Source organism: Pongo abelii, chromosome 3 (genome assembly GCF_028885655.2).
Source record: "Pongo abelii isolate AG06213 chromosome 3, NHGRI_mPonAbe1-v2.0_pri, whole genome shotgun sequence".
Classification (NCBI taxonomy): Eukaryota; Metazoa; Chordata; class Mammalia; order Primates; family Hominidae; genus Pongo; species Pongo abelii.
The window spans coordinates 191,110,047-191,127,608 of NC_071988.2; the positions used below are offsets into that span (position 1 = coordinate 191,110,047).

At 39.7% G+C, this 17,562-nt stretch overlaps 1 protein-coding gene across 7 annotated transcripts in view; it reads right to left on the reverse strand.

Moving 5' to 3' along the window:
- CBR4 (carbonyl reductase 4) overlaps window positions 1-17,562 on the reverse strand; it is a 126,052-nt gene that overhangs the window by 60,113 nt on the left and 48,377 nt on the right. The window contains exon 5 of one of the 7 annotated variants that reach the window (XM_063723720.1): window positions 8,752-9,145. The exons of 5 other annotated variants lie outside the window; for them this stretch is intronic. In XM_063723720.1, the coding sequence (XP_063579790.1) occupies window positions 9,126-9,145 (20 nt within the window). In that variant the 3' untranslated portion in view covers window positions 8,752-9,125. Of the gene's footprint in view, window positions 1-8,751; window positions 9,146-17,562 lie in introns of those variants that run through there. One more of the 7 variants, XM_054554697.2, reaches the window with a different exon arrangement.

Genomic DNA, 17,562 nt, shown 5'->3' on the forward strand with positions numbered 1-17,562 from the left:
CTACTTGTTCAGTTCTATTGCTGAGACTTTCCAGAGCATTTTGCATAAGTGTGTCCAATATTTCCTGAAGTTTTGATTTTTTTCTTTATGCTTATCTATTTCCTTGAACATTTCTCCCTTCACTTCTTGTATCATTTATTGGATTTCCTTGCATTGGGCTTCACCTTTCTCTGGTGCCTCCCAGATCAGCTTAATAACTAACCTCCTGAATGCTTTCTCGGGTAAATCAGAAATTTCTTCTTGGTTTGGATCCACTGCTGGTGAACTAGTGTGATTTTGGGGGGGTGTTAAAGAGCCCTGTTTTGTCATATTACCAGAGTTGGTTTTCTAGTTCCTTCCCATTTGGGTAGGCTCTGTCAGAGGGAAGGTTTAGGGCTGAAGGCTGTTGTTAAGATTCTTTTGTCTCACAGGGTGTTCCCTTGATGTAGCACTCTCCCCTTTTTCCTATGGATGTGGCTTCCTGAGAGCCGAGCTGCAGTGATTGTTATCTCTCTTCTGGGTCTACCCACCCAGCAAGTCTACCAGGCTCCAGGCTGGTACTGGGGGTTGTCTGCACAGAGTCCTGTGATATGAACTGTCTATGGGTCTCTCAGCCATGGATACCAGCACCTGTTCCGGTAGAGGTGGCAGGGGGGTGAAATGGATTCTGTGAGGATTCTTAGCTTTGGTGGTTTGTTCTATTTTTGTGCTGGTTGGCCTCCTGCCAGGAGGTGGCACTTTCCAGAGGGCATCAGCTGTGGTAGTATGGAGAGGAACTGGCAGTGGGCAGGGCCCTAGAACCCCCAAGAGTATATGCCCTTTGTCTTCAGCTACTAGGGAGGGTAGAGAAGGACTAGCAGGTGGGGGAAGGGCTAGGCAGGTCTGAGCTCAGACTCTCCTTGGGCAGGTCTTGCTGCAGCTGCTGTGGAGGATGTGGGTGAGGTTCCCAGGTCAATGGAGCTGTGTACCTGGGAGGATAATGGCTGCCTCTGCTGAGTCATGTAGGTTGTCAGCAAAGTGAGGGAAAGCCAGCAGTCACAGGCCTCACCCAGCTCCCACACAACCCAAAAGGCTGGTCTTACTCCCACCGTGCCCCCTCAAAAGCACCGAGTCTGTTTCTGTTTCCAGACAGTGGGCAAGCAGGGTTGTGTCCTCAGTATTCCTACTTCCTACAAATTGGCAGCTGGATCCAGAGGTAACCAGTAGATTTAGAGGCTTAATAAAACCTAGGTTCACTCTGATCTGCATTTTTTTTTTTTTTTTTGGAGACAGGGTCTCATTCCGTTGCCTGTGCAGTGGCACAATCACAATCACAGCTCACTGCAGCCTCTCAACGTCCCTGGACCAAGCAATCCTCCTACATAAGCCTCCCAAGTAGCTGGGACCACAGCATGCACCACCTGCAAAGCTAATTTTTTTTTTTGTAGAGACAGGATCTCCCTGTGTCACCCAGGTTGGTCTCAAACTCCTGGGCTCAAGTGATCCTCCTGCCTCAGCCTCCCAAAGTGCTCGGATTATAGGCATGAGCCACAATGCCCAGCCCAATCTGCTTGTTAATACTCCACTGTTAAGCATAAGAAGATAGCCAAAGATTGCCAAACATTTTAAGACAGCATCTAATCTGACAGGGATCTAAATAATACAGAACCTTGGAAAGTTACAGCACATAGAGAAGAAAACTTCTATTACTAATTTGTCCAAGCTCAAAGAAATAACAGAAAACACTGCATCCAGGAAACAAGCACAGGATGCTATAGATAAAGAATATTTAGAAAAGGAACTCTCAGAAAGTAAAAAATAAGTAGCTAAAATTAAAGACTCAAATATAGTTTGAAGATAAAACTGGGGAAATCTCCCAGAAAGTAGGACCAAAAAGAGAGAAAGAGAGATTTATGGAATCCACCAACAGATGAAAAAAGACCTAAATGAAAGACTACCACAATAAAATGTCATAAAAACGAAAGCAAAGAAAATGTCCTGAGCACTTCCAGAGGCAAATACACACACACACAAATAAAATACATTTTATTGAAAACTTCTTAAGCACAACACTGAAAGACTTAAGACAACGAAACAGTTCTTTCAAAATTCTGAGGAAAATGTTTCCAATCTAGTATTCTGTCTTAGTCCATTTCCTGCTATTATAAAGAATACCACAAACGGGGTAATTTATAAAGAAAAGAGATTTATTGAGGAGCCAAGATGGCCGAATAGGAACAGCTCCGGTCTACAGCTCCCCGCGCGAACGAAGCAGAAGACGGGTGATTTCTGCATTTCCATCTGAGGTACCGTGTTCATCTCACTAGGGAGTGCCAGACAGTGGGCGCAGGTCAGTGGGTGAGCGCACCGTGCGCCAGCCGAAGCAGGGGCGAGGCATTGCCTCACTCGGGAAGCGCAAGGGGTCAGGGAGTTCCCCTTCCAGGGGTGACAGACGGCACCTGGAAAATCGGGCCACTCCCACCCCAATACTGTGCTTTTCCGACGGGCTTAGGAAACGGTGCCCCAGGAGAGTATAGCCCGCACCTGGCTCAGAGGGTCCTACGCCCACAGAGTCTCGCTGATTGCTAGCACAGCAGTCTGAGATCAAACAGCAAGTCGGCAGCGAGGCTGGGGGAGGGGCGCCCGCCATTGCCCAGGCTCGCTTAGGTAAACAAAGCAGCCTGGAAGCTTGAACTGGGTGGAGCCCACCACAGCTCAAGGAGGCCTGCCTGCCTCTGTAGGCTCCACCTCTGGGGGCAGGACACAGACAAACAAAAAGACAGCAGTAACCTCTGCAGACTTAAATGTCCCTGTCTGACAGCTTTGAGGAGAGCAGTGGTTCTCCCAGCACGCAGCTGGAGATCTGAGAACGGGCTGACTGCCTCCTCAAGTGGGTCCCTGACCCCTGACCCCCGAGCAGCCTAACTGGGAGGCACCCCCCAGCAGGGGCAGACTGACACCTCACAAGGCCGGCCAGGTACTCCAACAGACCTGCAGCTGAGGGTTCTGTCTGTTAGAAGGAAAACTAACAGAAAGGACATCCACACCAAAAGCCCATCTGTACATCACCATCATCAAAGACCAAAAGTAGATAAAACCACAAAGATGGGGAAAAAACAGAGCAGAAAAACTGGAAACTCTAAAAACCAGAGTACCTCTCCTCCTCCAAAGGAACGCAGTTCCTCACCAGCAACGGAACAAAACTGGACGGAGAATGACTTTGACGAGCTGAGAGAAGAAGGCTTCAGACGATCAAATTACTCCAAGCTACGGGAGGATATTCAAACCAAAGGCAAAGAAGTTGAAAACTTTGAAAAAAATTTAGAAGAATGTATAACTAGAATAACCAATACAGAGAAGTGCTTAAAAGAGCTGATGGAGCTGAAAACAAAGGCTCGAGAACTACGTGAAGAATGCAGAAGCCTCAGGAGCCGATGCGATCAAATGGAAGAAAGGGTATCAGCCCTGGAAGATGAAATGAATGAAATGAAGCGAGAAGGGAAGTTTAGAGAAAAAAGAATAAAAAGAAACGAGCAAAGCCTCCAAGAAACGTGGGACTATGTGAAAAGACCAAATCTACGTCTGATTGGTGTACCTGAAAGTGACGGGGAGAATGGAAACAAGTTGGAAAACACTCTGCAGGATATTATCCAGGAGAACTTCCCCAATCTAGCAAGGCAGGCCAACATTCAGATTCAGGAAATACAGAGAACACCACAAAGATACTCCTCGAGAAGAGCAACTCCAAGACACATAATTGTCAGATTCACTAAAGTTGAAATGAAGGAAAAAATGTTAAGGGCAGCCAGAGAGAAAGGTCGGGTTACCATCAAAGGGAAGCCCATCAGACTAACAGCGGATCTCTCAGCAGAAACCCTACAAGCCAGAAGAGAGTGGGGGCCAATATTCAACATTCTTAAAGAAAAGAATTTTCAACCCAGAATTTCATATCCTGCCAAACTAAGCTTCATAAGTGAAGGAGAAATAAAATACTTTACAGACAAGCAAATGCTGAGAGATTTTGTCACCACCAGGCCTGCCCTAAAAGAGCTCCTGAAGGAAGCGCTAAACATGGAAAGGCACAACCGGTACCAGCCACTGCAAAATCATACCGAAATGTAAAGACCATCGAGACTAGGAAGAGACTGCATCAACTAACGAGCAAAATATCCAGCTAACATCATAATGACAGGATCAAATTCACACATAACAATATTAACTTTAAATGTAAATGGACTAAATGCTCCAATTAAAAGACACAGACTGGCAAACTGGATAAAGACTCAAGACCCATCAGTGTGCTGTATTCAGGAAACCCATCTCACGTGCAGAGACACACATAGGCTCTAAATAAAAGAATGGAGGAAGATCTACCAAGCAAATGGAAAACAAAAAAAGGCAGGGGTTGCAATCCTAGTCTCTGATAAAACAGACTTTAAACCAACAAAGATCAAAAGAGACAAAGAAGGCCATTACATAATGGTAAAGGGATTAATTCATCAAGAAGAGCTAACTATCCTAAATATATATGCACCCAATACAGGAGCACCCAGATTCATAAAGCAAGTCCTGAGTGACCTACAAAGAGACTTAGACTCCCACACATTAATAATGGGAGACTTTAACACCCCACTATCAACATTAGACAGATCAACGAGACAGAAAGTCAACAAGGATACCCAGGAATTGAACTCAGCTCTGCACCAAGCGGACCTAATAGACATCTACAGAACTCTCCACCCCAAATCAACAGAATATACATTTTTTTCAGCACCACACCACACCTATTCCAAAATTGACCATATACTTGGAAGTAAAGCTCTCCTCAATAAATGTAAAAGAACAGAAATTGTAACAACCTGTCTCTCAGATCACAGTGCAATCAAGCTAGAACTCAGGATTAAGAATCTCACTCAAAACCGCTCAACTACGTGGAAACTGAACAACCTGCTCCTGAATGACTACTGGGTACATAACGAAATGAAGGCAGAAATAAAGATGTTCTTTGAAACCAACGAGAACCAAGACACAACATACCAGAATCTCTGGGATGCATTCAAAGCAGTGTGTAGAGGGAAATTTATAGCACTAAATGCCCACAAGAGAAAGCAGGAAAGATCCAAAATTGACACCCTAACATCACAATTAAAAGAACTAGAAAAGCAAGAGCAAACACATTCAAAAGCTAGCAGAAGGCAAGAAATAACTAAAATCAGAGCAGAACTGAAGGAAATAGAGACACAAAAAACCCTTCAAAAAATAAATGAATCCAGGAGCTGGTTTTTTGAAAGGATCAACAAAATTGATAGACCGCTAGCAATATTAATAAAGAAAAAAAGAGAGAAGAATCAAATAGATGCAATAAAAAATGATAAAGGGGATATCACCACCGATCCCACAGAAATACAAACTACCATCAGAGAATATTACAAACACCTCTATGCAAATAAACTAGAAAATCTAGAAGAAATGGATAAATTCCTCAACACATACACCCTCCCAAGACTAAACCAGGAAGAAGTTGAATCTCTGAATAGACCAATAACAGGAGCTGAAATTGTGGCAATAATCAATAGCTTACCAACCAAAAAAAGTCCAGGTCCAGATGGATTCACAGCCGAATTCTACCAGAGGTACAAGGAGGAACTGGTACCATTCCTTCTGAAACTATTCCAATCAATAGAAAAAGAGGGAATCCTCCCTAACTCATTTTATGAGGCCAGCATCATCCTGATACCAAAGCCTGGCAGAGACACAACAAAAAAAGAGAATTTTAGACCAATATCCTTGATGAACATTGATGCAAAAATCCTCAATAAAATACTGGCAAACAGAATCCAGCAGCACATCAAAAAGCTTATCCACCATGATCAAGTGGGCTTCATCCCTGGGATGCAAGGCTGGTTCAATATACGCAAATCAATAAATGTAATCCAGCATATAAACAGAACCAAAGACAAAAACCACATGATTATCTCAATAGATGCAGAAAAGGCCTTTGACAAAATTCAACAACCCTTCATGCTAAAAACTCTCAATAAATTAGGAATTGATGGGACGTATCTCAAAATAATAAGAGCTATTTATGACAAACCCACAGCCAATATCATACTGAATGGGCAAAAACTGGAAGCATTCCCTTTGAAAACTGGCACAAGACAGGGATGCCCTCTCTCGCCACTTCTATTCAACATAGTGTTGGAAGTTCTGGCCAGGGCAATGAGACAGGAGAAGGAAATAAAGGGTATTCAATTAGGAAAAGAGGAAGTCAAATTGTCCCTGTTTGCAGATGACATGATAGTATATCTAGAAAACCCCATTGTCTCAGCCCAAAATCTCCTTAAGCTGATAAGCAACTTCAGCAAAGTCTCAGGATACAAAATCAATGTGCAAAAATCACAAGCATTCTTATACATCAATAACAGACAAACAGAGAGCCAAATCATGAGTGAACTCCCATTCACAATTGCTTCAAAGAGAATAAAATACCTAGGAATCCAACTTACAAGGGATGTGAAAGACCTCTTCAAGGAGAACTACAAACCACTGCTCAAGGAAATAAAAGAGGATACAAACAAATGGAAGAACATTCCATGCTCATGGGTAGGAAGAATCAATATCATGAAAATGGCCATCCTTCCCAAGGTAATTTACAGATTCAATGCCATCCCCATCAAGCTACCAATGACTTTCTTCACAGAATTGGAAAAAACTACTTTAAAGTTCATATGGAACCAAAAAAGAGCCCGCATCGCCAAGTCAATCCTAAGCCAAAAGAACAAAGCTGGAGGCATCACACTACCTGACTTCAAACTATACTACAAGGCTACAGTAACCAAAACAGCATGGTACTGGTACCAAAACAGAGATATAGATCAATGGAACAGAACAGAGCCGTCAGAAATAATGCCACATATCTACAAGTATCTGATCTTTGACAAACCTGACAAAAACAAGAAATGGGGAAAGGATTCCCTATTTAATAAATGGTGCTGGGAAAACTGGCTAGCCATATGTAGAAAGCTGAAACTGGATCCCTTCCTTACACCTTATACAAAAATCAATTCAAGATGGATTAAAGACTTAAATGTTAGACCTAAAACCATAAAAACCCTAGAAGAAAACCTAGGCATTACCATTCAGGACATAGGCATGGGCAAGGACTTCATGTCTAAAACACCAAAAGCAATGGCAACAAAAGCCAAAATTGACAAATGGGATCTAATTAAACTCAAGAGCTTCTGCACAGCAAAAGAAACTACCATCAGAGTGAACAGGCAACTTACAAAATGGGAGAAAATTTTCGCAACCTACTCATCTGACAAAGGGCTAATATCCAGAATCTACAATGAACTCCAACAAATTTACAAGAAAAAAACAAACAACCCCATCAAAAAGTGGGCAAAGGACATGAACAGACACTTCTCAAAAGAAGACATTTATGCAGCCAAAAAACACATGAAAAAATGCTCACCATCACTGGCCATCAGAGAAATGCAAATCAAAACCACAATGAGATACCATCTCACACCAGTTAGAATGGCAATCATTAAAAAGTCAGGAAACAACAGGTGCTGGAGAGGATGTGGAGAAATAGGAACACTTTTACACTGTTGGTGGGACTGTAAACTAGTTCAACCCTTGTGGAAGTCAGTGTGGCGATTCCTCAGGGATCTAGAACTAGAAATTCCATTCGACCCAGCCATCCCATTACTGGGTATATACCCAAAGGACTATAAATCATGCTGCTATAAAGACACATGCACACGTATGTTTATTGCGGCATTATTCACAATAGCAAAGACTTGGAACCAACCCAAATGTCCAACAATGATAGACTGGATTAAGAAAATGTGGCACATATACACCATGGAATACTATGCAGCCATAAAAAATGATGAGTTCACGTCCTTTGTAGGGACATGGATGAAATTGGAAATCATCATTCTCAGTAAACTATCGCAAGAACAAAAAACCAAACACCGCATATTCTCACTCATAGGTGGGAATTGAACAATGAGAACACATGGACACAGGAAGGAGAACATCACACTCTGGGGACTGTTGTGGGGTGGGGGGAGGGGGGAGGGATAGCATTGGGAGATATACCTAATGCTAGACGACGAGTTGGTGGGTGCAGCGCACCAGCATGGCACATGTATACATATGTAACTTACCTGCACATTGCGCACATGTACCATAAAACCTAAAGTATAATAATAATAATAATAATAATAATAATAAAAGAAAAAATATATATATAAAATTAAAAAAAAAAAAAAAAAAGAAAAGAGATTTATTTGCTTCATGGTTCTGAAGGCTGAGACATGGTACTAGCATCTGCTTGGCCATTTGGTGAGGGCCTTCTTTTTGCATCATCCCATAGCAGAAAGCAGAAAGGCAAGCAAACTCCACCCTCATAACCTAATCACCTCTTAAAAGTACCACCTCTAATACTATCACAATGGCAATTAAATTTCAACATGAGTTTTGGAGGGGGTACTTAAACCACAGCATATTCTACACTCAGTCAATTTAGTATATGGGAAATTAAAACATCTGCAAATACTGAAGGTCTCAAATATTTTGTCTCCCAAACACATTTTCTCAGAAAGTTACTTGAAGATGTACTCCACCAAATGAAGTCATAAACCAAGAAAAGGAAGACATGAGATCCATGGAAGAGAGGATCCAATGTATTAGACAGGCAAAGAAAATCCACAAGATGATACCGCCCCTAAACAACAGCTATGCAGCAGAAAACAATCAGTCAAGATTGGAACAGATCAGAAGACTCTAGGAAATATTTATTCAAGATAAGAAAATGATAAATTACTCAATGTTTCTGAATGATATGAACAGGATATTTATACAACTGAGAATGGTTTAGAATTAATGAATTAGTGTTGAGAACACAGATAACTAATTAAATGAACAAGAAATAGAATTATCAATTCCAGGAAAAACAAAATACTATGCAGGCAAGGAAAAGTAACTATCGAATCCTACATAGTTTAGCTGTGAATTATATTTATGTAATTGTCATAATGTAGTTAATGATTATGATATAACTATTTGGAGGATGGCAGGATGTGGAGTATGCTTGCATACAGCAATGCAGGGTGCTGGTCAAAGAGAGGTAAATCCTCCTCTTCCTTAGTGAGAAGTCAATAGATGAGGCCTAATTCTGAAAAATCAAGAAATATGATAATTAGAAATAAGGGGGCTAATACCAAATGAATCAGAGATTAAAGTGATACTCTTTGAGAAATAGGAAATGACTCTCCAAATAATGTTAATGTATAACTGATAAATAGAAAAACTAAATTTAAACAAACACTAAACTATTAGGTTGGTGCAAAAGTAATTGTGGTTTCTGTGATTAAAAGTAACAGTATTGCTGGATCTATGGATAGTAGATACTCTTTCAAAGACAGCTGAACATATTTTATGCTACTATAGTTTTCTCTTTCATTGCTTTCAGGTTGTAGCTTAGGTCACATTTCTCACTCACAAGAGTGAGTGAGTGGAAAATTGGAAAGCAAAGCAGGATTACTATGGAAGGTAGCACTCCAAAGTATCCTGTAGGAATATATCCCCATCCCTAGCCCCAACCTGCCCCAACTATGGATCAAAGATTAAAGGCTGGGAAAACCAGCCTTAGAACTGACATCAAGTGCATATGTCAAGAGACTGGTCAGGACAGACCATGGACTATGGGCCTAGAGCATAAAAGCTGCCAGCTGTGGAGCAGCAATGGCCACAAGGGATTAATCCGAGCTCAATACAACTTGACCACAGAGAAAGGTAAGATTAAAATGAGTCAGACCCTAGTACCATAGGAAAATTTCATGGTTGCTTGGCAGCTCCTTAATAACCTATGGGCAAAATATTTACTTCAAACTGACCCCTTAACTAAGGGGATTAAAGTGTCTGGTGTATATAAAATACAATCTGCACAGCAGCACTGCTTTTAGAACAAGTATTCACTCTCTGAGATATGTTCAGCAATACAGATCAGAGTTAACATTTTGTGAACAAACCAGAAATCATACTGCTCAGAACCCAGATGTTTCAGATCAAAATGAATAAATTTGAAAATAGGACTTGAAAAATAAGGCTCTGAATGTAAATCAGCAAAGTGGAAAAGACTGGAATACAAAACATAATGCTTCCAGCACTGGGAGGACCCCAGATACAATACAACAGCATTCCTTATCAAGAGTAAGGGAAATAGGCTGGGTGCAGTGGCTCACACCTGTAATCCTAGCACTTTGGGAGGCCAAGGCAGGAGCCTAGAAGTTCAAGACCAGCCTGGGCAACATGGCAAAACCCTGTGTCCACAAAAAAAAACCACAAAAATTAGTTGGGCGTGGTGGTGTGTGCCTATAGTTCCAGCTATGCAGAAGGCTGAGGGGAGAAGATTGCTTGAGCCCAGGAGGCAGAGGTTGTAGTGAGCTGAGACTGCACCACTGCACTCCAGCCTGGGTGACACAGCCAGACCCTGTCTCAAAAAAAAAAAAAAAAAAAAAAAAAGAATGGAAATAATATTTACTAAGTACCTACTATATGCCAGGTTTACACCAGTACCTTAACGCTGTTTTATTTAATCCTTACAATAAGTGTAGGAAGGGTTATTCTCTTTTCCAGGTGAGGAAACGGGCTTAGAGAAAGGATATAATTTGCCAAAACCACAATTAGTTACAGAACTAGAACTTGAAACCAGAACTATCTGGCTCCAAAGGCCTTATCTTTCCATTAACCTCTCTGCAAAATATGTGAAACCCTATACTGAGATGTTTCACATCTATGAAAGGGCACTAAGAATTAGTGACATAATCACCTTATAGTAGATGAGTAGTATAAGACATCACTCAAAATTCCAGTAAAGATATACATGAACAAGAGTCCTATCTTCTCCCTGGCAAAAGCAGTAGGTATTAATTTCAAATATGCCCACAGATACTTAAAAAATATGTGAGTCAGCTAAAATGATTTAAAGATGAGGCATAGATTTCCATCACTCTCAGGAAGAAGAAATTGTCTCTTCAGAATATATTCTGAACACTACATCACCACCATTCACTTGAAGTCTTTATCACTCCAAATCTTTCAGAGGAGGAAACCGCTATTAAACATTCTTATTTAGACTAAATTAAAAACGATTTACTTACTCTTGAAGAGGCTTCTAATTAAAAGAGTAAAAAATCACTTTGACAAACATCACAGTAGATGACATATGACTAGTCACTACAAGACTAAACATTGTGCCTCTTAGTGTAGGTAGGGGGAAATTTTGTTCTCCAAATGCTGTGTGCCCCAGGTTGTTTCCTCAACCAAAATTCAGAAACCTTCTCCCATCACCGCCACCGTCCCTTTCTTTTTACCAGCTTAACTGAGGTGTAACTCATTCATTTAAAGTGTATCTGAATTGTGAAAACATATACACCCACGAAGCTGCTACCAGAATCAAGATACAAACTACTTCCACAACCTATAAAAGTTTTCTCATGTACCCTGTAGTCCAACCCTGCCTTCACTCCCAGGCCCAGACAACTATTGTTCTGCTTTCTGCCATGATAGATTAGTTTGCATCTTCTAGAATTTTATATGACTGGAATCATGCAATATGTATTCTGATATGGTTTAGCTGTGTTCCCACCCAAATGTTACCTTCAACTGTAGTTCCCATAATCCCCACATGTCGTGGGAGGGACCCAGTGGGAGGTAATTGAATCATGGGGGTAGTTACCTCCATGCTGTTCTCGTGATAGTGAGTTCTCACAAGATCTGATGGTTTTATAAGGGGTTTTCCCTGCCTACACTCAGCACTTCTTGCTGCCACCATGTGAAGAAGGACATGTTTGCCATGCTTCCCCTCTGTAAGTTTCCTGAGGCCTCCCCAGCCCTGTGGAACTATGAGTAATTAAACCTCTTTCCTTTATAAATTACCCACGAGGTCAATAGTTCGAGACCAGCCTGGCCAACATGGTGAAACCCTGTCTCTATTAAAAATACAAAAACTAGCCAGCGTGGTGGCGGGCACCTGTAATCCCAACTACTCAGGAGGCTGAGACAGGAGAACTGCTTGAACCCAGGAGGTGGAGGTTGCAGTGAGCCGAGATCACACCACTGTACTCCAGCCTGGGTGACAGAACAAGACTCCATCTCAGGAAAAAAAAAAAATTACCCACTGTCAGGTATGTCCTTATAGTAGCATGAGAACAGATGAATACATACTCTTTTTTGAATCTGGCTTCTTTCACTCAGCATAATTATTTTGCAATTTATCTATGTGTATAATAGTTGTTTTGTATTCCTAAGTAATATTTTATGGTATGGATAGATTATATTTTGTTTATCCATTCTCTTATTAATGAATTTGTGGATTGCTTACAATTTTGGGTATTATGAATAAAACTGCTATGAACAATAATATACAAATCTTTGTGTGAACACGTATTTTTATTTGTATTGGGAAAATATCTAGGAGTAGAATGGCTGAATTTTATGTTAAGTGTATGTTCAACTTTTTAAGAGAATGCCAGTTTTGCAGAGTTTGTAACATTTTACATTCCCACCGGCAACAAAGTTCTAGTTGCTCCATATCCCCAATTGGTATTGTCAGCCTTTTTCATTTCAGCCATTCTAATGGGTATCTGGTGGTATCTCATTGTGGTTCTACTTTGCATTTCCTTGGTGACTAAAGCTACTGAGCATCTTTTCACATACCTACAATTACTCAGATATATTTTGTGAAAGGTCTATTCAAATCATTTGGCCATGTTTTATTTTGTTGTCTTATTATTCGTTTTAGGAGTCTGTTATATATTCCGGTTAAAAATCCTTTTTCATGTATATATGTATATATATAGTTTCACCTAGCCTGTGACTTTCTTTTTCATTTCCTTTTCTTAATGATATCTTCCAAAGAGCAAAATTTCTTGATTTTGATAAAACCCAATTTACCATTTTTTTTCTGTATGGTTTATGTTTTTGGTGTCTTATCTAAGGAATTGCTGCCTACCCCAAAGTCACTTTTGTCCTATATTTTCTTCCAGAAGTTCTATACTTTTAGTTTTTAGATTTATGTCTTATCCATTCAAATTAATTTTTTTGTATGGTGTGAAGTAGGGATTAAGGTTCATTTTTTTCACATGGCTATCCAGTTGTTCCAACCCATTTGCTCAAAGTCTTTCCTTTTCTTCATTGAAATTGCCTTGGCACCTTTGTCAAAAATCAATTGACCATACTTGTGTGGATCCACTTCTGGGTTCTCTCTTCAGTTCCACTGATCTATATATCTATCCTTTCACCAATACCACACTGTCTTGATTACTGTCACATCATAGTTCGTCTTAAAATCAGGTAGTATAATTTCTCCAATTTTGTTCACCTTTTATAAAATTGCTTTGGCTAATCTAGGTGGTTTACATTCCCACAAATGTTTAAATCAGCTTATCAATTTCTTTTCTTTTTTTTTGGAGATAGAGCTCACTCTGTTGCCCAGGCTGGAATGCAGCAGCATGACCTCGGCTCACTGCAATCTCCACCTCTAGGGTTCAAGCAATTCTCCTGCCTCAGCCTCCTGAGTAGCTGGAATTACAGGCACGTGCCACCATGCCTGGCAGATTTGTATTTTTAGTAGAGATGGGGTTTCACCTTGTTGGTCAGGCTGGTCTCAAACTCCTGACCTTGTAAGCCACCTGCCTCAGCCTCCCAAAGTTCTGGGATTACAGGCGTGAGCCACCACGTCCAGCCTCAATTTCTATTCAAAAAAAAAAAAAAAAACCTTCTGAAATTTGTATTTGAATAGTACTGAATTTATACACAGATCAAGTTAGAGAAAACTAACATGTTAACAATATTGAGTCTTCCAACCCAAGAATATGGTAAATTTGTCTATTTATTTAGATCTTTAATTTCACTCCATCAATATTACCTAATTTTCAACATACAGGTTTTATACTTCTGTTAAATGTATTCCTAAATGTTATGGCTTTTAATGCTATCGTAAATGGAATTTATTCCCATTTTCCTATTGTTTGCTGCCATTCCAGAAGCAGAACTCTCTGTCTTTGGTACAATTTATCTGGTAATTTCTACATGGAATTATTATTTCATGAACACATTATAGCCACATTATCTCAAAGTTAACCACTTTTGTTTTTGTTTTTAATGCAGTAAACATTTCTCCAGTGTCTACTATTATTTCAAAGTACCAAAACAAGGGAGAAGAAACATGGAACCATACAACAAATACTACATGAGCTCACAATCTAGTGGAAAAATGAGTAAATCATTTTAATATATGCAGTATATGCTATAACTAGAGAATGTATAAAACATTCAGGAAGTCTTAAAGGATCCAGAGAAGTTCACCAGAGGCATTCAGATAGAAGAAATAAGTTTTTCTACTATTGTATACTATCAGTTGTACTGAAAAGATATACAGATCAATTAACAATATTGAGTCTTCCAACCCAAGAACACAGTAAATGCTGTATAGATGCTATTTACTATTTCCTTTTTAAAAACACCTTTATTAGAATAAGTACTACCTGAAACTACTCTTGAAAATAGTGTAAGTGATCATATTAATATTTACTTTCTTAAATCCATGTACTTTCTTAAAAACAGATTGCCACAAGAAAGAAATATGTTTGCTGATATTTAAAAGTCTTTATGTTAGAAGACAGAGTACCTCTTACCAAAATGAGCATGTTTCCTGTTGCTAGATTATGCTGGTAGGTATGCAGTGGCATCTATTTCAACTTAGATAATAACACAACTCTACAAGCACAAGCTCTTTCCGGTCGAAATTGTTAGTCATGAACACCAAAATCTGAATGAGCTCTGTCCAATCTCAAACTGCTTGCTGAGCAATTCCACAAGAGAATTTGATGGGGACAGCCAACTTTTAGAGGCTAGAAAGTGATCGTGTATTACAAGACAGTGGTTATGGGTACTAGGTAACAGCATAAAAGCAGCATTGACCAAGTGAAAGGCAAGAGATGACACTGATGCTTTCTTTGTCCTATTGAAATTTTTTTTCTATGACTGGCACTAACTCTGAGACATAAATCATGTGAATACCTTGTTCAGTTGCAGATTCAGATTTAAACAAGGAGCTAAGTGCCAAGTTTTCATCCCTATGCCAAGTGTTTGAAAAGTAAGTTAGAAACTGTAAATCTTATGTCTTTTCTACATATATATATCTAAATTTATTCTGTCTTGTATGTAAAGAGTTGTCTCAATATCTATAGAATATTATATTATGAACAAAAAAGAATTTCTAGACAGTTTAGAGATGCTTTATCCAAAAGAATCTAAAACATCCACGGACAGGTTTCTGGCTGTCTACCATGAAACCCCTAAAAATGTAAAATTCAATATGTGTACTTTTCTAGGTGGAAAGTCCACAGTTTCCAGTTTCTCCATGAGATCCATGAACTAAAATAGCTTTAAAAATACTATATTTAAAATAAAAGAAAAGAAAAGAAAAAGAAAAAGAGACCGGGTGTGGTGGCTCATGCCTGTAATCCCAGCACTTTGGGAGGCCGAGGCAGGTGGGTCACCTGAGGTCGGGAGTTCGAGACCAGCCAGGCCAATGGTGAAACCCCGTCTCTACTAAAAATACAAAAATTAGCTGAGCATGGCGAAAGGCACCTGTAATCCCAGCTACTCATGAAGCTGAGGCAGGAGAATTGCTTGAACCCGGGAGGCGGAGGTTACAGTGAGCCAAGATTGTGCCATTGCACTCCAGCCTGGGCAACAGAGTGAAACTCTGTCAAAGAAAGAAAGGAAGGGAGAGGGGAGGGGAGGGGAGAAGAAGAAGAGGGCAGAGGAGAGGAGAGGAGAGGAGAGGAGGAAGGCAGGCAGGCAAAAAAAAAAAAAAACCACTATATTAAAGAGTTAAATGTTTTTAAAAAGAAAAAAGATGTAAACAATTAAAAATTAGGTAATCTCTGAAAGAGTACAGCAATGAAAGAAAATACAAAGGAAAACCATTTTACTATGTATTTCAAATAAAATCCTAAAATTAAAAGATAAGTCAAAAACTAAGGATTTTTTTTTTCTACTCTCTCCCCTTCTTGAAAGCGAAATATTTTATGGAAAATACACAACCATATATTACCTTCACAGCAAAGTGTTTTTATAACTCAAGACAGGTGAAGATGTTATAAAGTAGGCATTCTGATTTACTGCTGACATAATTTTCCAAGTCTGGACCACGTCAATGGATATCAGGATGGAAGGGGTTAGAAGAACTCAAGGTTGCTTGGAAATTAGGCTTAATAGGACATGATTAATGAGTAAATGTACGGGATGGAAGAGAAGAAAGACTTGAGGATAATACTCAGGTCTCTGGCTTGATCCACTAAATAATTGAGAGTGAATATTAAGATTAAGAACATAGAAGAATTGCTGGTTGGTAGAGAAAGATGATGAGTTCCATTTTGTACATGTTGGATTTCAGGAATCTGTAGGATAGTCAAGAAAAATACCGTTAAATATATGAATCCAAACTATAAAAAAAGCTAAAGTGAAGATATACTTGGATATTATAAGCATTTTTATAAAAACTATCTAGATTGCTAATGGAAATGTGTTGAGTAAGAAGACAGCCCAGGACAGAACTTTGAGAAATCAACAGCTAAGAGACCAGCAGAGTAAAGGAGCACATAAAGGAAATCAATAAAGAAAATCAGAAAGAGGAAGAAAATCAGGAGTGAGATGTCACAGAACCCAAGGGGCAAAAACAGTTTTGGAATTCTTAAAAACAGAGAAGAGAAGGGGGACCAACCTGTATTAAATGTCTACTAGATACAAAGTATTTCAAACACTTACTTTAATAAGTATACTCCTCATTTTGAGCATTAGGAACCTATCATTCAGATAGTTTAAATAATTGTCCAAATAAAACTGTAAGTGCTAAAACAGAATTTTAATTCCAGTATTTCAAAATCCATGTTCATTCCACTGAAACTAATGGAAAGGACTGAGGAAGCACTCAGAAAGATTTGGACGGTCAAGCCCTGACTTAAATTGTGGTTGATTTCAGCACAACTGACTGCCAAAAGCCAGTTTTATCCTGATGTTATCATAGCACCTCAGCTAGGAAAAATTAAAATGCTAATAATTTTTAAAATCCAGATACTTCATAAATTAGTCAGATGTTCTTTAAAAAGGTGGGTAACTGTTGAAAGCAGAGTTACTTACTCATTCAGAGAAGATAACAGAACACAGATGTCTTATGCCACAGACAATGGATTGACAATTAGAGCACCTGAGTTCCCAAGAACATTAGCAAATTCGGAAACTCCTGTATAAACTTTTTTTTTTTTTTTTTTGAGGTAGAGTCTCATTCTTGTCGCCCAGCCTGGAGTCCAGTGGTGTGATCTCAGCTCAATGCAACCTTCGCCTACTGGGTTCAAGCAATTCTCCTACCTCAGCCTCCCAAACAGCTGGGATTACAGGTGCCCACCGCCATGCCCAGCTATTTTTGAATTTTTAGTAGAGACAGGGTTTCACCATGTTGGCCAGGCTGGTCTCGAACTCCTTACCTCTGGTGATCTGCCCGCCTCAGCCTCCCAAAGTGGT